The sequence below is a fragment of the Etheostoma cragini genome, chromosome 9 (assembly GCF_013103735.1).
Source record: "Etheostoma cragini isolate CJK2018 chromosome 9, CSU_Ecrag_1.0, whole genome shotgun sequence".
NCBI lineage: Eukaryota > Metazoa > Chordata > Actinopteri > Perciformes > Percidae > Etheostoma > Etheostoma cragini.
This window is the reverse complement of record NC_048415.1, coordinates 13,392,917-13,419,401: the sequence shown is the minus strand read 5'-3', so window position 1 is coordinate 13,419,401 and position 26,485 is coordinate 13,392,917. Positions and strand designations below refer to the sequence as shown.

Sequence of the window (26,485 nt, the reverse complement as noted above, 5' to 3'; positions counted from 1 at the left end):
CCCCCCCCCCCCCCCCCCCCCCCCCCCCCCCCCCCCCCCGTGAGAAAGTACCAACTCTTTCTAGCTTTTCAGTGACGTTTTTTTTCTTCTTTTTTTTCGACCAGCTATTACACAGAAACAAAAACAACCTTTCAGTATAGTTGTCCCAATCAAAAATAAGAGATTAGTAATGAAAAATTGAAGGAAAAAAATAGACAATTTCGCCCTTATACCAATTCTCTTTTTAGATTAAGAACATCTGTTACCGTGACTAACAACAAACAAGATGAGCGTCAGTGTGTAATATGTAAATGTATATATAAAGACAGTATATATGTATAGCATTATGTGTGTATATATGCATCATATATGCATATATAATGTGTATGTATATATTTTTGTAGTTTATTTCCCACCCTTGAGTTTTTTATTTTTAGTTGGGGGTTATATTTCAACTGTACATATTCACATTACAACATACAACATGATGCCAGAAACACTTATTGTATCCTGTATGAGTACCAGATGTAGTGGCAGACAATTTAGTCATATCATAGTTTCACAGAAAAAGTCTTTTATTCACTCATCACTCCCTCATCCAGCAACAAAAGAGGATTTAGCAAGTAAACAAAACAATTAGCAGAAATAAAATTTGTCCCAGCTAAACTCACTTTCCTCATTTGTATGTGTATTATAGTTACAAGCAGTAAGCCTCATGTATCCTGTTTCTACAAATTCCTGTGAATGATGACATTTTAATTTATTTTTACCAACACAGCCCCTGGCATTCCTCACCACAGTTTTCATTTGGAAGGAAACCGCCACAGTGCTAAACGCCAACAAGTTGTGTTTTTTTTTTTATTTTAGTCTGGATTCTGCTTCAGCTCCAAAGTAGAAACCAGTGAATTTTAGGCTTAAGATAGATCATTTTTTTTAACTGGAGACCCTGCCTCTGCCTCTACTCACATGGACTGTGGTTTCAAATCATCGGATGCTGAATCCACATCTGAAGACCACATCCATTCCATGCAAATCAACAGTTGTGTGATATTAGGATTGATAACCCAAAAATAGTCCTAAAGAGAGGTTTTGCATCCTAATATTTTCTGTGGCCTATAGAATCTACGCTTTTCTTAAGAGTTGAGACGAGCATCTCAAGTTACCCCGTACAAATGACACTGATGGAAGAAAGGCTTCGCAAAGAGAGACTTGTTCTCCCCAAGCAGAAGCCGTTTTCTACCTATGAACCTGTAATGGTGCTGAGACCTGTATGGACACATGGTAGAGAGCTCAGTCGTTATGTGGGAATATTTAAAGGACCATAAAGGACAGCAGTGACTCTGACTGCGGCCTCTGAAGACTAGAGGAAAGATGCAGAGAGAGAAAAATGAAAGATGTCTGTTAGAGATCGCCATGTCATTTACTTTTTTTTCTTCTTTTTTTTTTTTTTTTAAGCAAAGGATCAACAGATCTTTTTGTTGTCAAGGTGTGAACTGAGTGACTGCATGGAATTAAAATCATGTTAGCCACTCCTAAATAACACCAGTGCCACCACAAGCCTGTAAATAAAGAAAAAAAGTGTTTTCTTTAAAGGGTTTAACATTTTTATTTTCTCACCAAAAACATGTATTGAACTGAATATTGCTTGTGAAGAAAGTACACTTGGTAGACCGAAATGTACACTTAGTAGAGAGCTAGACATGCACTCACAAACTGTAGTACAAATGTAAACCATTGAGCACATGTGACTTAATTACCCATAGAAGTGCTATCTCGGATTTTGAGTATTTTCTCATCAAACATCTTCCATTATTTTGGTTCCAATAAAGGCTTAAAAAATTAAATACACATAATGTATGTGAGCTGGACCTATCCATCAGCTGTCTTAGGTGCCTATCCCTGAATATAAACATTTGACCCACCTGGGCTGGATAAAGGAGGTTTGTGCTCCTGTGAGATGTGGCATTATTGTCTCCATTCTGCCTTACGATACCATTCCTAACAGACGGTAATACTAGCATCAACTACAGTAATGTTTTCCTCTTACTATTCCTTTTTAGACACTGATCAGTAAGAGAGATTGCTAATTATTTTTCTTTTCCCAATAGAAGCACATACTGATACTAGTGAACACTAAAAAGCATGCTTACAGAAAACCACTGCGACCACATGCAGCTCCATACTGCTTCTTTAAACAAGTGTTTTACATCACTTTTTATACAGTTCTGCTTTCTACTACCACCAAACCGTTTGTAGTATTTATTTAGGTTCAGTCAGCTATCAATGAACCCCCTCTTCGGCAGTCTGATTCTAGTGACCCTTTTTTTTGTTTTTAAGTGTTTTAGCTGCTTCTACCTGGCTTTGCATTAATTAATCCATAACGAGAGAATGTTAAAGATTAGTTATAGTTTTTAGATGTGTGTGTGTGGCGGGGGAAGGGAATGGGGGGGATTGCTGATGTATGTGGATAACGTATAGATTTAAGTGTTACTTCCTCATTTGTGCCAATGTTATCCACAGACCCTGAGCTGTGAACTGAAATCTAGTCAATGTGACAAAAAACAAAAACATGTTTGCTCACTACTCAAGTGCCAGCCTTCTCCATATCCATCAGTTCAAGTCACGTCAGTATGATTGCCTATGATTTCATACCCAACCGCCTATTTCTGAAGATATGAGGGTTTTTTGTCCCAAGTTATTAGAGTAACGTTTCCATCTCAGTCAGCGGACATCAGCCGCTCATGTGTCCCCAGATAAAGATGAGAAATGTATTTAAAGCGATAAGTTGATATTTTTGGGGAATGTTTGCTTTCTGGCAGATAGATGAGACGATCCACACCATTCTCGTATCTGTCCGTTAAAAATTAGGCAACAACCAGCAGCCTGTCAGCTTAGCTTAGCACAAAGAAATGGAACCAGGGAAACAGCTAGCCTAGCTCTGTCTAAAGCACACTAACAATGTTATATCTTATTTGTTAAACAAAAACCGACGATTCACCAAACTGTTTTGGCTGGTAGTAGTAACTTTGTTGAATCTCTGCACATACCCACCCTGTTGAACTTCAGTTTTTGTATATATTAAAGAAATGAGATCTGTGTTAATTAGTGTTAGAGATGATGATAGGCAGGCTAACCGTTTCTCTCTGGTTTCCAATCATTATGCTAAACTAAGCTAGGCGGCAGCTAGCTATAGCCTTATAAGTTATTTGGTAACAGACAGACATGAAAGTGGTATCTTCCCTAACTCTCCTCAAGAAAGTGAATGATTATTCCCCAAAATGTCAAACTATTCCAACTAACCCAACCTGTTCTTTCATGACATCATGAGCTGTGAAAAAATAAAAACACACCAAAGCCCTTAACAGGTGAAAAAGGTGATTATGTGTACTACTGACAGTGATATTCAGAAGCAGCCATTTTCTCGCTCTGTGTGTAATTCAGCAGTATTAGCAGCTGAACCTGGAATAGTAACACTTCTACATGCCTGTGCAGTGACCACATTAATCCAAAAGATGCTTGACTTCATTTAATTTCACAGTATTGTGGTCTCATCCAGTTTGTTCTCTTAACTATACAACCAATATGGATCTGTCGAATCATCTTTTTAGATGTTACGAAATGTCAACATTTGATGCATTTACAGTATCGCCAGACATTGTTACCAAAGTACCAAGATATCTGACTTCTTTGAATAATTGGACTGGTATGTAAGTTGTTTGATCAATGTGAGTTGATTGGTCAGTCACCCACAGTGGCAACGTCTAACTTCATAGAGCAGTTGTGAAAATTTGTTAGGCCGTATTTATGCATTTGCAAAATCCTCCAAATTGAATATCTGAACATGAGAAATTTAAAGTTTCTGATTCAACGACACCCACCACTTGAACTGATTGTCACACAATCACCACCAAAGCACCATCACAAAATAATGCACTGCCCTTTGACTCTACAACCTACTGTTCTGACATTTTGTTTGGATTTTATTTATTGTTTTATATTTTAAGCCAGTAAAGACCAGGGACTTGGTGCCATGATAATTCTCTTACAGTGCTTTTTGTGTGGAATTATAATCACTTGTTATGGAATAATTTTTATAGTCTTTTTCACACCAGACCTTTTTTTTGTATTTGTACAGTGGCTTGGTGATACTGATATGTTGCCATGAGTTATTGTAACCAATAAAAAGCTTCTAACCAAGAGTCCAAACCCTGACTGATTTCCTTTTATTACATAAATGTAGACTGGATACAAATATTTAAAGATCTATATGACATAGAAAAGGACAGATTGAAAGTTACTTTAGGCGGTGTTGGGTGACGTTACTGCTTGTTGACGTTCAAAGTATTTTCAAACCAAACGAGACTAGCTTGCCCCTCCCTCATGTCGTCCCCTCCCTTCTGTGCTTCCGCACGCTAACCTCAAACTCAGTTCAACTCACTAGTGTCCGCTAGCTTGTCGGTTACTATGGGCGAATAAACAAAGTAAATAGAGAGATTACTTTAAATGACAAAAACCTCCAAAAACAAGTTAGCCTGATGTTTTCATTCTCAGATTCCAGTGCCGACCTCAAATGTTGTGGGCGGGGCAAAATTCCATTGGCCTCCAGGCTAAAAACAAGTGAAAGTAAGATTCGATAACACCTGCAATTACCACTTATCACCATAGGTGCCGCCAAAGAACCAGAGATTGTAAATATAATTTCCACCGATGCTCCATTCTATTAATGATTAACAGGTTGCACTGCAGTAACAATCACTGGCTGCAGATGCACTGGGAGCAGGACTATATTTGCAGGGCTTCATTCTTTTGGCCTTAGAAAGTGTTTTCTTTAAGGTTCTAGAATATGGAAATAAAACCTAAAGAATGTACTAGTGGTGAAATACGCCACCACACCAGGTACCTTTAACACTGAGTTCTGAAAGTAAATTCTAATGTCTAAAAAAGCACAAAAAGTCAGTTTAAGATTTACAGATTTATTACAATCATGCAAATCTGGAGGTATTTCAACACAAATTAAAGGAAAGACAATTTTAGTGCAGCCTGTTCTAATTGTTCTTAGAAGTCTAATGGGTGTTTATAAAGTAGGATATTACAAAATGAGGATTTCCAAAACCTTATATCTATACAGTTTACATAGTCAGAAAATAGAACGTGAACCAACAGTATGCTAAAAACATGCTTTCCCTTTCTGGTCAAATATTATTTCTCTCAGTGAATTGTCTAACTGTAATTAAGAAAACAACTTTCCTCTGTTGTTATTAAATATATTTATTTTTTGTTGCCAACATACAGCAGATCATGTGCCTGAACAGATACTGTACATGTACAATCTTACAGAAACTCAAACTTCATTTGATCCACAAAAGTTAGTCAAAAAAGGCATATTCACAGTTAGAAGTACGTTAGTGTCAAAATGTAGCACCCGACCGGTGGCCTTCCCAACGACCGAGATTCCATCGCCACCTTGTGGAGTGTCTTTGCACATATTAAATCCATCTTTCTTTGTTTTACAGGCAGTTCTTGTTTTACAGTTTTGTTCACTGCAGTTTCTCAAGCACCACTGGGCTTGCTGATGAGGAGAGGAGGGGGGGGGGGGGGGGAATACTGTCGTGTCTGGGCCTTTAATCTCCCCTGTCCACTTAGAGGGAAAATTCTGATTGTTTTCATAATCAATTCCTCTTTTTTTCTTAATTAGTTGACAAGTCAAGAAAAAGACAAAGTGGCCATCCAGTTACTAAAGTTACTTTCTACAATTCGACTATTTTGTGTGACCAAAAAACTAAAGTAACTACATTTTTACAAATGAAACAAAACGTCTGAATCTTTTCGCTTGAGAAGCTGCAGAAGTTTGGTATTGGTTATGCCTGATAACCTTTCATTGGTTATCAAAATATCTTTAGATTTCTTTTTAGATGATAGACCAATTGATGGATTGATCTCTCTGTCCTGCACTACTGTCCACAGAAACTGTGGGGTAGATTAGGTGATGAGGCCCAGGCGCCATGAGGCGGTACCTGGCGGAGGAATGATCGGCTCATCAGGAACCAAACTGCGGCGCGATGAACAGCAGCAGCTCACTGCTGAGGCTGCAGGTACTGGTTTGTGAACTCCTCCAACTGTTTCTCCAGTTCTGTTGCTTTATGTCTGTTGAGGAAACAAACGCATATCAGATTTGAACAAACTTCATATCTAAAGGTTCAATTACCATTTCCTTTTCCAAAGATGCTCTAAAGTTACATTGTAATTATATAAATAGTAAAACTGAATAGCAGACTTTTTTGCCAAACGTAGTATTGCCAAACAGTATTAGCAATTCCCCAACCTTTCAATAATGACAGTTCAGACTTTCCCCAACCCGCCTAAAGTCCCTGTGTTTAAAGAACTAATTTGCCAATTTCAACACATATTGTGTAATTTATGTTTGTTGTATCATGACACAACTACGTAGACCTTTGTACATATCAATACTTGATTTAAAGCAAGTTTTTTTAATCACAAGCACAGAAGTAGTGGCAATAAAAACTCATATGTATTTCCTTGTGTCATTGGTTATTGCTCTCTTTGATTGCCTCAAGGTCTTAACTACTTTTTGTTTTTGTTGCTGTTCCTACACTATCACTCATATCATTTAGATATTAATTTCCCACACACTAGACCTTCGCAAATTCCATGACAGTCATCCCCTCTCTTCCCCACCCTTCATGTTGCCCCCCTCCAATGAGAGAAGGAGCCAGACTGACCGCAGGCTCTTGGAGTGTTTCTGAACGGTCTCCAGCTGATCTATCTTGGCTGTCAGTTGGCGGATTTCAGCCTCAAGCTCTTTTTGCGTCTGGTCCACCTGCTGACAGAGCCGGGCAAAGGTTGCCGCCATCTCCCTGGCAACACAGAGAGCACAGCATTGCAGTGCTTGTTTCTTGGATGGGACTAGGATCGATGGATCTGTCTGTCTGTCTGTCTGTCTGTCTGTCTGTAAGTGTGTATGTGCGTGTGTGTGTGTGTGTGTGTGTGTGTGTGTGTGTGTGTGTAAGTGTGTAAATGGTGTAGAGAAATGAGCACTTGATATCAGCATAAATGCGCTGCCTGTAGAAGGATTTATCAAATTAAGTACATTGAGTATTTTGGCATTTTTCCCCTGCATGGTATCTACTCGGTTTTCTGCCAAAAGGTACTTTTTTGTAGTACTACCTCAGACGAGGTTCAAAGCCAGCTGAGGCGATACCAAAAGGTGACATGAAAATCCGCAAACTACTGATTGGTCGGAGACGGGGCTAGCAACACACGGGGCCGGGGGTGTCCTGAACAAACCCGCTGTGTTTACCGGTAAATAGTTTATCCAGCATTTTTTGTTGTTGTTTCCTTCGGGTTCATTAGAAACTAATTTGCCTTCTGGCTGTGGCAAGAATCAAAAACAAGACACCTTTGACATTCTCTGTGTGTGTGCGCTGCGTTAGGTCACGGCAGTTTCCTGCTATGACTACCAGCCACCCCTCGCCTCGCGCATAATGCGCTACTAATCCGCATTGGAAAAAGGAGGACGGGCCAACGCAAGCTAGTCAAGCCGAGCCAAAGGCGAGTCGAGCAGCACCATTAAGGAAAAACGCCATTAGTGATCAACATTTCATGTACTGCTCTGTCTGGTTTGTCCAACTATGAAATTACAGAAAGTCTACTGTATCAGGACTTACTGTTGGACCTGGTGGCTACAGTTTGCACTAGTAAAGCTGACGATGAGCTGCAGCTTCTCACTTGCGTAGTCCACAAACTGGCGCTTCAGAGCGCGCTCCTTTGCCTTCGTGGTCCAGGTGAGTCTCTCGTACAGGTACAGCAGGCCGTACACAGAGGCAGACAGGCCGATCAGCCTCCAGCCAACTGTTCTCCACACCTGAAAGAGAAAATAAATAACAGAGGCGGGGTTAGCTCTCACAGCCTTATTAGGGAGGGTTTTCAGTGCCATGTGCTGCATTCGTAGAAGCCATAACTAATCCGTTTTTTTTGCATTCAAATCTTTTTCACAATATTGGCATAAACATACCACTCCCCCAACGATGATAATACCCATTGAAGTACGGGAGGTGAGGGATGCTACGTTGGTTGCCATGGCTATCATCAAGTCCTCCTGGCTCATGAGGGCTGTCTCGTTGTTGGGCGGGGCTATCGTGGAGGGGGGTCCTGAGGAGGGCGTAAGGGCCATTGCTGGTCGAGAGGCCTAACGACAGCAGAGTTATTCAAAATCGGACTTCTTCAAAATGTTACGTGTTTGCGTGAATTCAGTCGCATCACATAAAAACTAAGAACAAATACTGAGATTAGCTACCGCAATATAAATCCATGAATGTTGATTCTAATAGATAACTAGCGCTCTCCCACAGTAGCAGCCTGTACCTGGAAGTTCTGGTCCACCAGTCTGAGCGCTTTCTCTGCATTGGCCGATCCCAGGAAGCGGTGGACTAACGCTGTCCAGCCAAATGAAAAGTTAAACTCAATGTTCTCCTGGAAGTCACTGCAAAGTGTGCTGCAGTTTAGATCGTAACTTAGGTCGAACTTCCTGCTGGGCACCAGCATGTGGACTTGGCTCTGGGCCGCAGAGGGAAGCAGAGGGAGCATGCTCTCTGGAGAGTGAGCAAACAGGAAGCATGAGAACCACAATAGAAAGAGACACAAATACTGTAAACAGCAGCCACTTGTATCTTAGTTTGGATTTTAAACATGCACTGACGCAAGGGAAAATATGGTAGTATTCTAAGTTCATTTTACAGTTAATAATGGGGCAGAAAATAACAAAAGATGACATAAACAGAATCACAACATTATCATTATGGTCTATAAAGCCAAAAAAAGCTACATTTGATCCGAATACTCTGCTTTTCTTTATTTCCCCTTAGGGAAGAAGAAAAAAAAAAAAAAAAAATCACACCACAATTTCATAACAGCACATGAGTCCCTTTCATCAGAGGGCACATTAACACCTTTGCAAAATCACTGTCACTGAGCACAGCTTGGATGCGTGCCTGACACAGAGACGCGTTTGTAGCATAATGGGGCATGGGATGATGGCATTCAGCCAGGAGGGTAAATATAGCAAGGCGCTGGGTGTTGCAGACCATAGCTCGAGTGCCCAAAAGGTTTTGACTAAGTTTAGCAACCCTCTCTAAATTAAGTAAAAACAATGGACTGGAAATCTGGGCTGAGGTCATTTTCTAGGAAATTATGATTTCTTCCTTGGTCTTTTCAACAAGAAAAGGTTTTGAGAACATTAGGATTTTAGAAAAACCAACCATACATTTTCAATCTTCACTATTCTTCCATCCGACAGTTCTTTATTAGTATTTTTCCTTTATTAAGATGGTATACTGTACTAAATAATACAAAATATCATAAATGACCTAGAGAAAGCGTCAAAGCTTTAACGCGCTACTTTTCGATATTAATGAACGTCCATTACATTCTAGCCATTGCCAAATGAGTTGATACAAAGCTAATTACTGTTAATCTATCTATCTATCTATCTATCTATCTGCTCCTTTGCGCGCAGAAACTCAAATGAAGAGAATTACCTCTTCTGAAAAGTCAATCATGTTTTATCAATCCTCTGTGTCCTCCTTGGCTAATAGCAACTGTGGGTGGGGGCGCATGCACGATCACGGAAGGCTTGTATAATGTGGATGCGCCGAGTATTTTGTGGTTATCACTTAGAACTCCTCATTGGGGCTACAGAAACTACGCACTGTAGCTTTTAAGTAACACTAAAGAACTTTTCCGCTTTGGTCTCCCTACAGGTCACATACGGAATTGTCTGTAACCATTCTTTAGTGTTGCTTTACGCTCTAACTTATGGTGTCTACTAAATTTACGTTGATCCTTAAAAGGTAAATGATGAGGTGTAGATTATTATTTGTTGATTTCTTTAAGAAAACCTATGGCTTCAGCAGAACTATTCACTCCTGACAGCTTAACCTAACCTCATTATTTTGTACACAGTTATGTTTGCCGTTTAATTACCCACCCATCATGTAACTCTGAGAAGACTGGACAGAAGCGTTGATGGCGTTGGAGCAGCGGAAGGCCAGATTCTTGCCCATCCCCTCCTCCACGTGAGCCAGCAGCTCCTGCAAAAAGCAATTGACAGCAGTCAACACAATAGAGAAAAACCAGAGTACATGTCACCAGTGCACCTGAGATTATTGGTCTGGAAATGGTGTGATTGTGAAGAAATAATCTGCGCCTCTACTTACAGACTTGTAGATTTTGAGGACATGTGGCGACGGGTGGAAGTCAGCGCAGAACTCATCAACGATTACGTGGAGACGGCAGATCTCCTCTCCCATGGCGCTGGACACCTGGATGAAACATAAGAGATCAGCTAAACCACATCTACCTGTAAGACCACTTTTGTTCTTCGTTTCTGTCCAGGCATCAATGAGTTATTTAAAAAAAAAAAAAAGATTCTACTTTGTTACATTTGATGAAAAACTGCATGCAGCTGTAGTATTATAGGTAGGCATCAAGCTGAAACTCTTATTTAGAGTAAAGCTGAAATTAATAAGTTAATCAATTAATAAACAAAAATTGAACCACCAACAATTTAATTGTTTAATTGAATTTTGATTCAATCATGCAAAATGCCCATAATGTGCTTGTTCAACCTTCTCAGATGGAAAGAGCTGCTGTTTTTACGTCCTTCTTCTTATTAACTGACTATCTTTAGCTTTGGGGCCATTTAAAAACATAACCTCGGCCTGTAAAAGAATTATGATGAGCATTTTTCCCTATTTTCAGCTATTATAACCAAACTAAAATAATCAATTTATTGACATGAATCAATTATGGAAACAATGGTTATTTGATTCAGAGCTGTAGGTGTAAGCAGGTAGGTCTCTGATAGTAAGGTGGGAAGAAGTAAACTTAAACAGGAGATATAATAGTTCTTCCACAAGTCCTCGTCTACATTACCTTAGACTCCACGTCCTCACTGATGGCCTTGATCTTTTTCTTGATGTCATCAATCAGCAGGTTGAGCTGATTCTTGACAAACTCCAGCTGGTCTATCTGATTCTCTCTGTCCTCCAGTGCCGCCACTCTGAAGCCCCACCCCGCAGACAGGAAATTAAGTCAGAAATGCAAACTAGCAGCTGAACGATTTCACTGTCAAAAAGAGTAAGGTGAAGATACATAAAGAGCAACACAGTAGAAAGTAGCATTTTCGAGAAATCCCTTGATAGTTATAGAATGTACTACTTCACATGTCCCTCTTTTACTAAACAAAAATCATTAAATTGTGTTACACCAACACATCTTTTTAGTTTTATAGGTTACCTCTATATCCGCTGACCATAGGAGACAACATCACAGAAAAATACATTTCAACCCATCCACTCCCACTAAAAGAGTATGTATGGAGCAAAATACCCACCTCTTCTCCGCTGCCTCGATGTTGATGGCGTCCATGATGCTCTGGACTTTTTCTGTGATCTGCTTGGCCCTGATTGTGTGCTGCTCAAACTTTGTTTTCACTGCTGACTGCGAGATACACTCCTGCGAGGCCATAACACACAAGTTACTGTGACGGCTATAGGGGCTGCTGCTGGATAGGGTGCACGAACATGCACGCTACCAGGGACGACCAGAGGACAAGATAGACACCTGCTACTTTAACTTAAGAGAAAAAAACTAAATGGAAACACAGGTGTGAAAATGACAGCAGCAGTGTGTGTATCTTGCGTCCTAAAGCCCACATATTGTGAAGTCACAGTAATGTGTGGGTGAAGCCACAAGAAAATTATATATATATAAAAGCATATCAAATGTATACAATTAACAATGCAAGTGAAAGAAAAAAGAAAGTAACATATAAAAACAGGAATATTGTGTAATTTTCAGATAAATAAACAGTTATCCTGAAACACTATTCCAGTGGCCGTGTTGGCTCCTAGAGGTTTAGGCCTCGACGCAGAGGTCCGGGGTTCGAGTCCAACCTGTGGCCTATTTCCTGCATGTCTTCCCTCTCTCTCCCCCCTTTCTGACCCAGCTGTCTTGTCCATTAAAGGAGGAAAAGCCGCAAAAATAATCTTTAATATAAATCACTATTCCACTCCTTAATCCATTGTTGCTCGCGCAGAACATATTATGTCTAAAGCTCCATTGCCATTGCAAATTTTTTTATTTGACGTCTAGTTATGATACTTAAAGGAGAATTCTGGTCAATTCTAACAGGAAGCTATGTTATTTTTAAATTTGGAGTGCTGTCAGTATAGAGAAAAACGAAAACAATCGGTGCTGTCTACACTTTATCCTCCTGCTAGAGTTAGCACCCAACAGGCTTAAACAGGACAAGTTTTAAAGGTGTTTTTAGCCTCTAAACATGTTCAAAATGTCATTAAAGGTGCCTACCCATGTGCAGTGATTCCTTCAGAGTGAACACAGAGAATCTGACTGCTGTAAATGTGAGAGAAATGCATAAAAGTTGTGCTAATTGAGTTGTGTTTAGTTCTTATTTTGAGACTGCAGTTAGAGAGCTTAGGGCCGTCTACAAACTACAACACAGAAAAGAGACAAAACAAAAATGTAGACTATCAATTTAATGATTAAATAAGGTAGTGTCTCCAAACTTACCTCAATTATAACTTGTCTCCTGCTAATTTTACTACAGCACATACTTAAAAAAACAAAAACATATGCTTATTTAAAAAAAATATGATGTATCTCTTTTCAGTGTTGTAGTTTGTAGACGATCCAGAATCACTTCTTGCAGTATCAACAGAAACAAAACACAGCTGATTCTTTCTACTGACAGTACACTAAATGTACAATAGAGCCACATGTTGGAATTGACCGTTATTCTCCTTTAAGACTCACTTTTTAATTTCAGGCATTGCCTTAGGAGTGGGATGCACTTATCTAATTAACAAGAGGCTCACTTTTACTCCTAACTCTTCTAAAAGTATAGCAGAGCTGTACTAAGTTGCTGCTGATGAAAGCTGAACATTTCATGCTGCTTCACATTTAAAACTTTTAACTGGCCAAACAAGTGGGTCAGCAACAGGAAACAATATGTATTTGTAACAAGCAGGCTGCACACCTCCAACTCTTCAGCAAGGTCACCAACTTTACTGTGACAAAGTAGCTGCACAACGTGTAGTATTCAAGTGCACTTCCTGTCCCCAGGGGTGTCCTCAAACTAAACCACAACAATAGCTTAAGAATTATAACTTTCAGTCTTGTGATAATTTCTTCCCAATATGGACACAATTAAATTCCAGCTAGTTAAGAGACAAAACACAAAAAACTCAACAAGACAAAACAAAATCATAGTGAACTGAAAACAAAATGAATGTCCTCGCCTAAGTGAATCTAGACTTCAGCAATGAAGACGCAGGTTGATGGGAAAGGCACAGTGATTGGTCTAGAAGGCGGTGGGTGGAGCGAAACCCAACCAATGAGCCGGGTTCAAGTTCAGGTTGAACATTACTGTTAAGTAATAAGGACTGGTTGCTTTTCGTTTTTTTCTATTTTTTTTTACCATGCTCTCTCTCTCTCTCTCTCTCTCTCTCTCTCTCTCTCTCTCTCTCTCTCTCTCTCATGTGAAAATTAAACAATAAAATTAGCTCTGATAACAAAGAATGAAAAAATTGCCTCACTTCTAATAATAGTGACTTCCCTTCTCTCTCCGATTGCTAATTTTTGCCAGCAGCCAGACAATATCAAGAATTAGCTCTTTCTCATACACCAACTGCAGTGTTTATTAACTTTATCAGTATCTGTTTAATCTGCTGTTTTTGGCTTGATTTGACACTGGTTTCATCTTAGAGGCAATCCTGTTGAGACAACTTCCTGGTTGCAAATATATCGACAGCTAATCACAATTGTGCCAACATTCTTAAACTGCTCCATTTTCTTCAAAATTTGTTTGTCGGGTTTAGACAAAGAATAGATTATCCTTTGAGAAGTGAAAATAAAATTATTTGAAGACATGGAGAGGACACACACACACACACACACACACACGTAACAACAAACACACCTCAAACCTCCTCTCAAAGCATTGGAACTCCTTCAGTCTCTCATGGAAGCCCTCAGCCAGGGCTCCACCTGTTGGATGAAATGATCACATTGTATGTAAAATAAAAAATACCAACGTGCTTTTATCGCACAAATACACAACTGGCATCAGAACAAATACCTTATCCTACACCGGGTGTGAAATACCTAGCTGTTTATTGACTTATTTTGTAATTTTTAAGCCTATACTTTTGTTATGGATCATTTTCATTGCAGTAATAAATGTGTATATGAACACCTGTATCCACATTTTAAATAAAGATTCAAGATTCTAAACGTTTTGCTATTTCAGGATAGCATACTGGCTGGAATGATATCAAATGAAGATTTGAACATGTTTTCTCCATCTTCCAGGAATACAGCATCCGCTAGAACGTGAAGCCTCACCTGTTTCAGGCATGCCCTGTGCGCGTTGCATGCGGGAGTTGAGCACCTCTTTGGCGGAGACAAAGAAAATGCGGTTGGGTGCCTGATCACGGTCCACAACCTTCAGCTCCTCCACCAGGAAATTCATACAACGGTCTGTGTGCTGCTTCCTCACCTGGAGGAAGAAGTGTCAAATTCTGAGGTTGCACTATGGATAATAATATAGAGATGTGGCTAAAATTAAATTAATGAGAAAGATTTTTCATTGGAAACACTGTAATTTAGTCTGTTTAAACAAATTCAACATGTTTCTTGTTATTTAACTTTAGTGGTAGCTAGCCTTGCAAATTTTGCGATAATCTGTGAAAACAAATAGGACATTTACTTCTGTAACAATCAATTGTTATTGATTTTGACATGAAACAGATACAACTGTTGACTCACATCCTCCATGTACTCTGGTTCGTTTGCGGAGGCGTCCCAGCGGTTGTTGAGAATGAAGATGTTGGGCTTTGACAGTCGTTCGTTCACTTTGTGGAAAAAGTGCTTTTCCTAGATGGTGGAAAGAGGGGAAGCGAGATTGGTAAGAGTTGCTCAAATCAATAAAAATAAATCTACATTGAATACCCCACTTTTTTCTTTCTCTCTCTCTCAATCAAAAACTTTACATTTTACAGAAAGTTGCAAAATAAAAAGCACTATTCTAGCTCAAAATGTATAATGACTTTTGACTTACTGTTGATTCAAATTCAATACCTGCATTGGATGCATGGCTGTGCATCCAGGAACACAAATATTTATTTATTCTACTTTAATAATTTCAACAAAACTACTAAGGATATTACAGAAAAAATACCAGTTGAAATGGGATGCAGATTCAATAAACCATATTGGTGTATATTTATCTAAAGACCTAGCAGGCTAAGTCAACATCACCTTTGGACCTTTGAACCTTTGAACCCAAAGCTAGAAGCAGATGTTTTAACTTTAAACTGAATAAATAAAACTGAATTGTTAAAATGTATATAATCCAAACACTACTTATGGAAGTGACAACCCAACAGTTCAGGGAGCAGGACAAACTGATATCCAGGTACATATTGAATGCCAGAAAACCAAGATTTATATAAACTTTACAACAAAAAAAGGGGCTCCAGTGCTTAATATAGTAGAACTTTGCATCCGAGTTATGGCAGGCCAAAACCCATGGATTACTTGGTGTGCACCAATACAGCCAAGTTGGATGGAAATGTTCATGTTTGCACACATAGCCAGAATTCAGGCTCTCAGTAACACATGCCACTACTACTTGCTCTTACCATTATTTACATAATGCTTGGGATGTATTTCCATGGAATAGCCCTAAGGGGAATTTGCGTTGCTTTCCCTTTAAGAGCTGCTGCCCGGTTAAGGAGCTCTGTGATTGCCTGTGTCCAGCTTCACATTACATGAATGCCTGAGCAGACAGAAACTATAATGGGGCCTATGTGGCTGGATACAAACACAGGCAGCCAGATATTCCACTCTTTAATAAGTTCAGCATAGAAAACATCCACACTGACCCTTTGAGTTCACATAAGTGACTGACGTAACTGAAAACTTACATAGCTGGCTTTTGTGGTTCATTATTATAAGTTATGACAATTTAAGTGGTCAAAATACTGTACTATTATCCCCTTGAATGGACACAAAAAGGAACATTCAGTGACAATAAGCTATGGAAATAGAAATTGTAATATATACTCATTGGATTTCTATTTCCAAACTATTCCTACACTTATGTAACAGACATACATGTACTGTATAATAACAAAAAAAACTAAATTGTAAGACAGTGTCAGAGTTGTTAAATGAGTGATGCAAAGTTGTTTTTGCTTTGCCATCTAGCCTCTTCCTAGTTATTCTATCACTGTAAGCAATTTTTGAATGTGAACATGTCATCTCAGCAAAAGTTGGCCACCCTTTATACCAACATGTACTGTACATTTCACAGGCTATTGGCCAGTCATGAGCTTGAGACATTACCGTGTTCATGAGTGTGGATTCAGAGTTGGCCACCAGCACAAAGACATCAGCATCCAGGCAAAACTTGTCAATCCAGCTGTCCAGTTGGGATGTGACATCTGTCCCCGGGCTAAGGTGGTAGAAAAGATCAAGAGGTCAAAAGCATGACATCTACAAAATATGTAACGTAACATTTCCATTTGAGCTTGATTTTTTCTGGATACTGTCACCTGTCTACAAGCACCAGGTCGTCTCGAAGCAGAGCACATCTGTTCTTCGGCCAAAACACACGGACAAGACAGCCGGCGTCCAGACTCTCGTCCATGTGGAGTGCGTGAGCTAGCTGGTTTACAGTCTGCATAGGAGATGTAAACAGACTGAAGTTATGCTTGTTAATGTAATAACTTCTTAAAGTAAAAGTATTATGCAGCAACTACTGTGTTATCATTCTGTTTAAAGGTGCCCTGCCTCACAAAACAGTTTTTTCTTGCATTTTTTGAAATATGTTAGGTCCATATGTGTATGTGTTATGTGGTGAATGTGAAAATCAACTGGCCTCTCCTCTTTCAGCTCTAGCCACTGAAAAGAAATAGGGGGAGAAATCAGGCCAATTACTACAGCTGTTCAGCCTGACGTCATGTTGCCTGAGCTCATTAATATTCATGAGCTTTCCCAGTTGCACTGAGTAAAGGATGCTGATAAGCAAGCTCTCATTAGCTAGCTGTTAGCCAATCAGAGTCAGAGCTGAGTCTTCCTGCAGGCTTTCTATTCCACGTTAGAATAGTTTAACAAGCTAACCAAGGCATTTTTATGAACTCTAACAAAAAATGTTACAGAGTTCATATTAGAACTTCACACATTACCACAAAGTAATGAAATATGTGTGCCAGGTCACCTTTGACTTCATGAATTAAAGAAAACATGACCAACTATTATTATAATAACACGTTTCCTGTAATTCTAATAACTATGACTTTCCTTTCTCATGTCATCTGTTACTGTTGAGCACCAGAAAAAATCTGAGCACAAGGCTGCTTCTTTGATAACACATTTAAATATTCCCCAGTGACAGTAATAGATTTCATCAACCACATGCCTGCCATTCTGACTGCATGTAGGCAAACTCTAGTAAATCAACAGAGGAAAAGGGAGGAGGTGCAACATCACTGCTGGTCTGATTAGTGAACATGGCCAGTTTCTGTTTTGTGTGAAAGCATGTCTCACCAATCGCCATTAAGTCCTAAATAGTTTGCAATTGTTGATTTAAAAAAAAGTGTAATTATTTAAATGGGAGAAAGACCAGTGCTTATAAAAGTCTAATTGCAATAATTAATCTAATTAAAATCTAAATGCAAAACAGTTACTAAAAAAGCATTTACCTTGATGCTCTTTTCCTCATCAGAGCCCTCCGTCTTGAGGTAGGCCTTGTCATCATCAGTGCCCTCTACACTAAGGAAGCAGTTAGTGGTGTGGCCAATCCCGCTGGGCAGCACGCGGTCCCTCAGCATAGCGTTGACAACTGTGCTTTTACCATTACTGGTCCTAAAAACAAACAGAACACTCACTGACTGACTGTATGTGCAACCAAATAATTCACTCATTTCTCAAATTAATCTCATAATGAACAGATGTCAAATCATGGGTGTCACATCCTTATTTATATTAACTGTGAACGCAACACACATACTGAATGTGGCTACTAATGAGTCGGACTGAGTAGCTAATCTGGTTGTACCTGCAACGCAAAGTGTTTTCATGTAAGCAACACGTTGCTAAATAAAGCCAAGGTAATCTCTTTTTTTTCTGTACCACACCCTTCCTATTGTGTTTTGGATTTAAAAGTGTTCTTTTGCATCAGTGCAGGGCACAACATGGTTCAATTAACATCAGCTTAAACTCAATTTTGCAGCATAGGTTTTACCATTAAAAAATGAATAGGGTGACTGAACAGTGTCATGACAAGGAAACTAGTCAAATTAAAGGAACATAAAAGTGAAAGAAAAAGTGCAAGCGTGTGCATCACAAAAATGTCTGTGAAGGTTGCTTTCATATAAAAGACCGTTGGAGAATCACATCAGAAAAGTGTTCAAGACAATATTCTCTTCAAATAAAATTGAGGTGTGTATATAGATGTTTTACCTGCCAAAAAAGGCCACTTTCATGTGTCTGCGTGCCAGCACCTCCTTAATGACAGCAAGTTTGTCAGCATATGCCTGGATCTCCAACTTTTGATCCTGACTCGCAATGTTCTGGAGAGCTTTAGTGCCACAAGTGTCTGTTAAATACACACAGACATACAACAAAAACACCACCACCACCACTGACTTCATGAGACATTCAGACGGAGAGAGCTGTTGATGTCATCACTTCTCTTAAACATAAAATTATTTTGTATACGGATAAGCAAACCCTCTCACCTTCTACAAAAGCTGACGTCTCTTTCACATAGTTCAGGAGTTGTTCAAACACATCGCTTATCTTCTTCTTGGCCACAACAAAGCGCTTCAGAGGGGAGAACTCCCCCCGACTTGAATCTGACCGTATAAACGGAGGAGCTGCAGCCATTGTGTTCAATCTAAACACACAGAGGGGTCAGAAAGGGCACACCGTTATGTCAGTGCACACACATGGACAATGTTCACTGACGTGAGGGTCATGTTATTTAACTGTTTAGATCAAGCTTGCTGGTTTATGTTTGTGACGATAAGATTGCAGATGTACACCTTTTTAGGTAAGGTTAATGTTAACTTAGTTACATTGCAGTGAAGCTGGAAGGTTAACGTTACATGTTAGCAAAGTGGGTTAATTTATATAATAAAAAGTTATCCCACTGTTAGTGAAAACTTCCTGCAACTTTGTTACACATGAGAAAACTCCTGTATATGTTTGGCTTTTATTTAGAAATCGTATGTTAAACGAGCGGGCGCGTTACAACACAAGCTAACTGATTTTAGCTAGCTAACGTTACAAGCGGCAACGCGGTAGTAAACTATAGCATTAGCATAGCTATACTGTGGTATTATTTCCTTACCACAGTACTAACACAGTCAGTGTCTTCTTCTCATAACACACACGATATTGATCCGCAGAGACAGACAATCCTTTGCCTCGCTGGAAGATACTTGCTGTCAGCCTGGCTAACCTTCTGTTTGTATCCTGTAATGGCACACATGTCAAGCTGCTGGTCGCAGCCAGAGAAAGGTTTCCGGGAACAAACTTTGTAATAATAACCCAAAAACCCAGTTGCTCAGAGATGCTGCGTTGGACATTGTGCCACAATTATTTGAATGTGGTTAGTTGGATAAGATTTAGATTTAGTTCCTGCTGACTTGCGCTTTAAATAGCTGTGGTTGTTAAAGTCAACTGATTCATCCTTGTTCGTGGTTTTGACTTTACAGGGTATCTATTTATTATTATCATTATCATCATCATTATTATTATAATTATTATTATTAAGTTTTGTATTTTTTTTTAGCGAATGTTTAGTTTGTATACTAATGCCAACTGAACTGATCATACATTTTTTTAAATGTATGATCAAATTTGTTTTATTAAAAAACAAACATTTACAAACAGTTGCAAACAATACAATGTGACATAGAAACGCGTCCCAGGACCAAAAAAATAAAGAAAATAAGTTAGAATAAAAACTCATATAGGGAGACAAACAACACGCAGAAACAGACACACACAAACAGACACACATGGACCGAACTGATCATTCAATAGTAGTTTACATAAATATTACAGTTAATTTTTATATATCAGAAATATTTTTTTTGAAACTTGTAAATGAACGTGTGCTACACATGATGGTTCTTACATTCACCACTGATTTTGACCGTTCCGTTTCTTTTATTTTTATTTTGAAACTAAAAGTATCTACTTTCCTGCTTTCTTTACTATCCTCAGCTTGATGCAACTCAACTGACCGGGGGGTGCGGGGGTGAGGGTGGGAACATGTGACGACAAGGTTGTCGGTCAGCCAATCAACGAGCCAAGAATCCATCCAACCCCTGTGATCTCCTTCACTGCAGCTGATACTTAATGAGCACAGCACGCCTTTAATGTATCATACACAGGACAAGTGTACTGAATATAAAGCTTAAACAATAGTGTCAGAAATTACGGTAAGTTTTGTAAAAATCCATACAAGAATTATGCATAATTTAAAAAAAGAATAAAGAAGAAAAATTGTTGATCTGTTTACTTTTTTCACTTGGAAAATGTTAAAAAAAACTCTCTGTTTAAATCCTCTCGGGGTTTTAATTTCCTCAAGCTTCATATCTTAAAAAAAAAAACTTTTACCAAGCTATCCGTAGAGCTGTACAAACGTCATGAAAAAAACATTCATTCATTTAATGTCACCTCTCCAAGAGCAGAGAATAGACAGCATTTAAATGAAATCAGCAACATATGTGTTGCCTTCGCCAGCCCACAATAACTATTATTCATAAAAGCAGTGAGGCTGCTTGTGAATGGGACAATGGCAGAGAAGAAACGCCTCTCTGTGCATGTGTGGATGTGACCTTAGCGACTGTGGCAAACTGTCACCAGTCAGAGCAGTGGACACTGAAATACCTCCAACAGGACCTCCAGCGTCTGGTTTGGCTTTGGGATATTTGACAATCCTCTCAGAAACTTGGAACTCTTTCTGTTTTTCATTTCTTGCTGGATTTCTTTATGGTTATGTGCGGATTTATGATGGAGACTTAAAATGGTGAGGAAGAAAAAGCTGCTGGTGTTTGAGTAAGTATTTATCCTCTATGCATCTGCTCTGTGTTGACTGTTTGAGCCTCTGACATGACTTCATAAAATGACTATCATAATGCGATAACATTACAACAAGGGATGTTAAAGGTATGTATGGCACTTTTTATAATTTGTGTTATTGTAGCCTATGTCTACAGAATGATTTGTATAGTTGCAGTGGATGTTTTAGAGCATTATTAAAATAATCACACAGAGTTAATCTGTGTGTTTTAATGCCAGAGTTTTGGTTTGGTAAAATAATAAGAGGCTTTTTTCAGCATGGCTCCAGCATCATACATTAATGATGAGATGGATGTACTAATTGCTCTCCTGGGCAGATATAGATTTCATCCTATCCATGTGTAATTTTGATCCGATCTAAACGTTTCTCTTTCTCTGGAATTAACCACCTTGACATTTTAATTTATTTTCATCTCAGGTGATCATAGGCAACTCGTTAAAAATAACTATTAGAGATCATGAAAGTTATATAAATTCACATTTTTATGGGTGATAATAACCTGGGCTAAAACTATTTTTCTGTCAGCTTCCTCATTGTGTTGATGCTATTGTAACAGCACCGGTGACACAAGTGCCTATGTGTGTATTGTTTGTGTGTGTATGGGTGTTGTGTGTGTATGGGTGCCCTTTACATTGTACAATGCTATCTAGCATTCTCTTTCTCTGGGAATTTAGTTATTTTTGCCTTTTGACTCTTGTCTTAACACACACTAATGGAATAAAAAAACAAAACATATATAATTTCTCAGATTCACGTTAGTGATTTGTTAGTGAGTTTTGTTTGTTTCTCCTACATGTGTTTTCTTTTCTTTTTAGAATTTGTGGAAGCATGATGTGGGATGGATAAACAACAACAAAACTCCACTGTAAGTTGAAGTTTGTTCTTATGATGGCAAAATATGGCCACAATGATGGAGAATGAATAAACCTCCTGTAAACCTATGTATGAGTCATTTTAACACATGATTCAGCAACTGTTTAGTGTAAAAAAAGGTCTGATGTAAGATTTTAATTTAAGTTTTCAGAGGGTTGTCATTTTGCATCAGATGTTTTGTGACCATAATATGAAATCATGTAAATGTTTAAAGAGTGTAACTTTTGATACATCCAAAATGTTTATATATTCTAAACATTCTTATTTTATACTTGAATTTCATTGTTTTATAATAGACACATAAAGCTCCCTTAAAGCTCTGCATCATTTTCATGAAAGCAATGTTTCAAATAGTTCTATACTACATATATACAGTATACACACACATATATATGTATATACATATATATATCTATACTTCTATATACTGTATCTGTATACTGTGTGTCCCTTTCTCACTCTGCGTGCAGATGGCCTCTAATGACCCTGACCTTCCTGACCCCTCTGCTGACCCCCAGCCTGGTGACCTCATTGAGATCTTCAGACCAGCCTATCAGCACTGGGCTCTCTACCTGGGAGATGGTTACATCATCAACTTAACTCCCGTTGGTCAGTACGAAATGACACGAGTGTGACCGGCTGAACTGAGTTTCACAAAAAAAAGTGGTATCACATACACCGTAGCTTTGATAAGAGGACAGGAAACTCAATTACTAGGAAACTATTGTCCAGCTGTTAAATTTGACTGCACTATCAAGGCACTAAAAGTCATATTTAACTTAAATATGATTATTTAGACACCAGCAGTCACATGTAGATGGATTTGAAGCATTTTGATACTGTGGGTTTCAAGAATAGGGCCCTCCTGCAGCCTGCGTAAAGCAATGCAAAGCCACACACCCACCTCATAAAAACACCCCTTTAAACACGGTTATGGATCAGGAGTGGTAAAAAGTAATTTACATTTATTCAAGCTCTGGCCGGGAACCTTTTTTTTCACCCTTCTCTTTCCCTGCGTTTACCGCCTGTATCTCTACTGTCCACATTAAATAAAGGCAACATGCTAAAATTATTCCTTCAGGAAGGACTTTGACTTGTAAAGGAAGTATTTTTACATTGTCGCATTGTGATTTTTTCTTATGTAGAGGATATAAATACTTCTTTGACCACTTTGGTTTGGTTTAATGTCCCTTAGCACTAATATTTTACAACATGAAATATGTTGTAAAATTGTGATATATGATAAAAAACATGACTAAATATGCAAGTATCAAAGTTGAAGTTTGAAAGTATCCTTACTTGTAATGTGAGAGTTTTACAGTCAGAAATTTAACATCAGTCCACTAACTCTCTCTATGTGTTATGGTACATTGAGGTTTTTAAAAACTGAACTTTGTGTAGGACTTGTGGTTGGTTTACTGGTCCACTTTTGATACAATACATTAATACAATACATTTAGTTTATGTGGCCGGCATCCAAATTACTTTGGGATCTGTTTGTTGTGCATCCCCACATCAACTGTCTTTCTATATTTTGTTTCTGACGATTTTAGGTCCAACATCCAAAAATATTCACTTATGGTAAGTTGTAAACTCTGTAGAAGAAAATCTTGTTATCGTACTAGAAGCCTCTCCTCTTCCTCTCCAGATGAGAGCCAGGCAGCCGCCATGTCCAGTGTGAAATCCGTCTTCAGCCGGAAGGCAGTGGTGCGCATGCAGCTGCTGAAGGAGGTGGTGGGAAGCGACTCGTACTGTGTAAACAACAAGTACGACCACAACCACACACCCCTGCCCATCTCGGAAATCATTCAGCGAGCTCAAGTCCTCATTGGCCAGGAGGTGTCTTACGACCTGCTGGGGAGCAACTGCGAGCACTTTGTTACTCTTCTGCGCTACGGGGAGGGGGTGTCCGAGCAGGTCTCTCACTGTTTATTTTGTTTCTGCCTCATGTGCCATCAGGGCAAAATACTCACTTTTCACTCCACATATCACAGTGAATGATGACATGTCACCACTGCCATAGTTTTACTTGTGAAGTACATCTTTTGAAACAGGACAGGACAGTTACACATTTAAAAGACAAAAAAAATAAACCTTACCATAAAAATAAATCCAACATTTACTTTACAATGGCCTGTGTTACTTTCTGTACTCCAGACTGTTTCTGTGTACACTTCAGTTTGTGTGGTTGTCAGTTTAATTAATGGACACTTTTTCTTTTTCTAGAGGGTTCTATCCATTTTAGGTCATAGGTCTGGCATAATAAGATAAACTCACATGATGGCTTGGTTTAGGCACATGTTTCAGTTGTTAAAGTTATGGCCATTGTCTGGGTGAATATTAAAAGGACACTCCACCCAAATCTATGTTTTGATTGTCACTCACCCCTATAGCTTTGAAAAGGGGCTAACCATGTTGTACCTTCTATCTTTACAGAGCATAGGAGCTGTGCATAAGGTTGAACTAACTTAGTTTCCATGGGTTTTGTGTCCAGTTTTTAGGTTTAATAATGATCAAAACATCTATGTGAACTTGTCAAAAAAATATTTGCTGTTAATTTTTATATTCAGTGTGTTACAAACATCTTTACCCAATGCACAGTCCTTGTTCCTTAATATGTTTAAGATCCCGATAATCCTCAGTCCTCCTCCTCTTGTCCTCCTTGTCTCTTCAGGCTACACGGGCCATTGGGGCTATCAGTTTGGTGACGGCAGCAGCCAGTGCCTTCTCTGTCCTCGGACTGATCAACACACGTTCCAGAAACAGGCCTTTCTGACAGCTGTGTTCTTCACTGAAGGGTGTCTCCCATCATCCATGCGGCTGTGTATAAAAATGATAAAAAATAAAAAAAAATAAAGAATTAACAAAAATGCAAATGACTGTGTTACTTGTTCAGACCTCTGGCCTTATATAGTTTACACTATATAGTCTCATCTGTGTTTGTCTGTCAAATATGAATAATTCTCAAGCTTGGTCAGAGTGTGAAATTGTTGATGCATTAGTGGTTGCTTCAACGTACCCTTATAAGGGGCTGGATTCATTTAAAACAACATGGCATGTACGCTGTCCATAACGTGGACTCTGGAGGGAAAGCTTCCGGCTGAATTTTGTGAATGTCATTTTGTTGCTTCCATTCACTTAATAAATAATTATACATTGTTAAACTTGTGTCAGGTGTTGGTAATAATCTCACCAGCCCAACATACTTCATTATGTGACACTGCCAGCAGAGTAGGCCTACTATTTACTGTTGGGTGGTTGAAGATGGTAATCTCTATTCAGGGGGGTCATAGAATTACTGCAGGGGGACCCGCAATTAAAAAACACAAAAACGTATTCAAATATGTATCAGAAAATATACAGCAACACTGATAATAGGCTGTCAGGTAAGGTACTACCTAGCTACTAAGGTAGCCATCCACAGATACTGTTCAGCTTAAGTATTGACTGTTCATACACATTGCATGATGTATATTGTATCCTAGTATTTCATTTACATTTATATTCTGTGTTGTGTGGCTGTTTTTGCTGCTGTAACACTGTAATCCCCCATTTTATTGGGATCAATATCTATCTATCTATCTATCTATCTATCTATCTCCATTTTGTTATCTGCAATGCAATAATGTTCACCTGCACTGCTAACTGTTTATTTACAGTACCAATTGTTTACATATACATCTGCAATATCGTACTTTAACTGTGATATGCAATTACTTTCCACTGCACTTTAATTCGGATAGCTTCTGCCCAAACTTTATTTGTACTACCTTAAATCATTGTTATACTGCTCATTTTAGCCTAACTTATTATATATATCCATCTGTAATAATTCTGATTATAGTAATAGCCATCTGTATATATATTCATAGTACATATTCACCTGTAAACTCTGTCATAGTAACAACCATATGTGTATTATGTTCATTGTACATGTCTGTAAAAATTCTATTTATAGTAATATCCACCTGTACATTATATTCAGTACATATCCAGCTGTAATTCTTTTTCACAATACTCATTATCTATATATCATTTTCAGTGGACAAATCTAACCGTAAATATTCTGTTTACAATAGTATTCATTTCTATATTTTTTCAGTACTTAACCATGTCCTGCACTTATGGAACCATTGTATATCCAGCACTTACCGCAATTGCACTTTTGGTTAGACCTAAACTGTATTTTGTTGCCTTGTACCTGTACCTGTCTCTATTTTATCTAATCTAATCTAATCTAATCTAATCTAATCTATCTATCTAAAAGCACCAAATTTACCTTTAAAAAGTTGAGGGATTAAAGTGAAAAGCTTCCCCAAATCCATTTAAATGACTGAAGAACCTAATATCTTCAAACTGTAGTAACCACACTTAATGAGACGTATCAAGTGACTCCTTACTACTGGATAGTATCTAAATACATTTCGAGATGGG

At 38.6% G+C, this 26,485-nt stretch overlaps 3 protein-coding genes across 6 annotated transcripts in view; 2 read left to right on the top strand and 1 right to left on the bottom strand.

Annotated features, from left to right (window-relative positions):
• Window positions 1-4,180, top strand: part of LOC117950663 (guanine nucleotide-binding protein subunit beta-4) — a 26,235-nt gene extending 22,055 nt beyond the window's left edge. For both annotated transcript variants that reach the window (XM_034881964.1, XM_034881965.1), the window contains one exon: window positions 33-4,180. The gene's annotated coding sequence lies outside the window, so the exon portion shown is untranslated. The remainder of the gene's footprint in view (window positions 1-32) is intronic.
• A 1,049-nt stretch (window positions 4,181-5,229) lies between these two features.
• mfn1b (mitofusin 1b) lies at window positions 5,230-19,698 on the bottom strand. Of its 2 annotated transcripts, none has more exons than XM_034881895.1 (18): window positions 19,436-19,698; window positions 18,822-18,979; window positions 18,544-18,679; window positions 17,784-17,946; window positions 16,635-16,759; window positions 16,426-16,534; window positions 14,845-14,952; window positions 14,422-14,575; window positions 13,997-14,064; window positions 11,390-11,511; window positions 10,930-11,056; window positions 10,212-10,316; window positions 9,983-10,085; window positions 8,362-8,588; window positions 8,012-8,185; window positions 7,665-7,861; window positions 6,720-6,854; window positions 5,230-6,123 (listed from the first exon to the last, which is right to left on the bottom strand). In XM_034881895.1, the coding sequence occupies exons 2-18, from the start codon at window positions 18,967-18,969 to the stop codon at window positions 6,054-6,056; spliced, it is 2,271 nt and encodes a 756-aa protein (XP_034737786.1). In that variant the 5' UTR covers window positions 18,970-18,979; window positions 19,436-19,698; the 3' UTR covers window positions 5,230-6,053. The 2 variants fall into 2 exon arrangements, with proteins under 2 accessions (XP_034737786.1, XP_034737787.1); XM_034881896.1 differs by having other exon boundaries at window positions 19,447-19,635.
• Window positions 19,699-20,880: 1,182 nt separating this feature from the next.
• plaat1 (phospholipase A and acyltransferase 1) lies at window positions 20,881-24,888 on the top strand. 2 transcript variants are annotated; one of them, XM_034881979.1, is made up of 5 exons: window positions 20,886-21,153; window positions 21,994-22,043; window positions 22,522-22,660; window positions 23,700-23,968; window positions 24,726-24,888. In XM_034881979.1, exons 2-5 carry the CDS (start codon window positions 22,017-22,019, stop codon window positions 24,825-24,827), a joined length of 537 nt encoding a protein of 178 aa, XP_034737870.1. In that variant the 5' UTR covers window positions 20,886-21,153; window positions 21,994-22,016; the 3' UTR covers window positions 24,828-24,888. The 2 variants fall into 2 exon arrangements, with proteins under 2 accessions (XP_034737871.1, XP_034737870.1); XM_034881980.1 differs by lacking the exon at window positions 21,994-22,043 and having other exon boundaries at window positions 20,881-21,153.
• The last annotated feature ends 1,597 nt before the right edge of the window (window positions 24,889-26,485 follow it).

What these genes read in the sequence shown, in the direction of transcription:
- mfn1b (XM_034881895.1), bottom strand. Translation starts at nt 18,969, where the DNA reads ATGGCTGCAGCTCCTCCGTTTATACGGTCAGATTCAAGTCGGGGGGAG. An exon ending in ACAGGGCATGCCTGAAACAG is followed by an intron (nt 14,065 to 14,421) that starts GTGAGGCTTCAC and finishes TTCATCCAACAG; the next exon opens with GTGGAGCCCTGGCTGAGGGC. An exon ending in TGTAGCCACCAGGTCCAACA is followed by an intron (nt 6,855 to 7,664) that starts GTAAGTCCTGAT and finishes CTGTGTTGCCAG; the next exon opens with GGAGATGGCGGCAACCTTTG.
- plaat1 (XM_034881979.1), top strand. Translation starts at nt 22,017, where the DNA reads ATGGATAAACAACAACAAAACTCCACT. An exon ending in AACAACAACAAAACTCCACT is followed by an intron (nt 22,044 to 22,521) that starts GTAAGTTGAAGT and finishes CTCTGCGTGCAG; the next exon opens with ATGGCCTCTAATGACCCTGA. An exon ending in GGGAGGGGGTGTCCGAGCAG is followed by an intron (nt 23,969 to 24,725) that starts GTCTCTCACTGT and finishes TTGTCTCTTCAG; the next exon opens with GCTACACGGGCCATTGGGGC.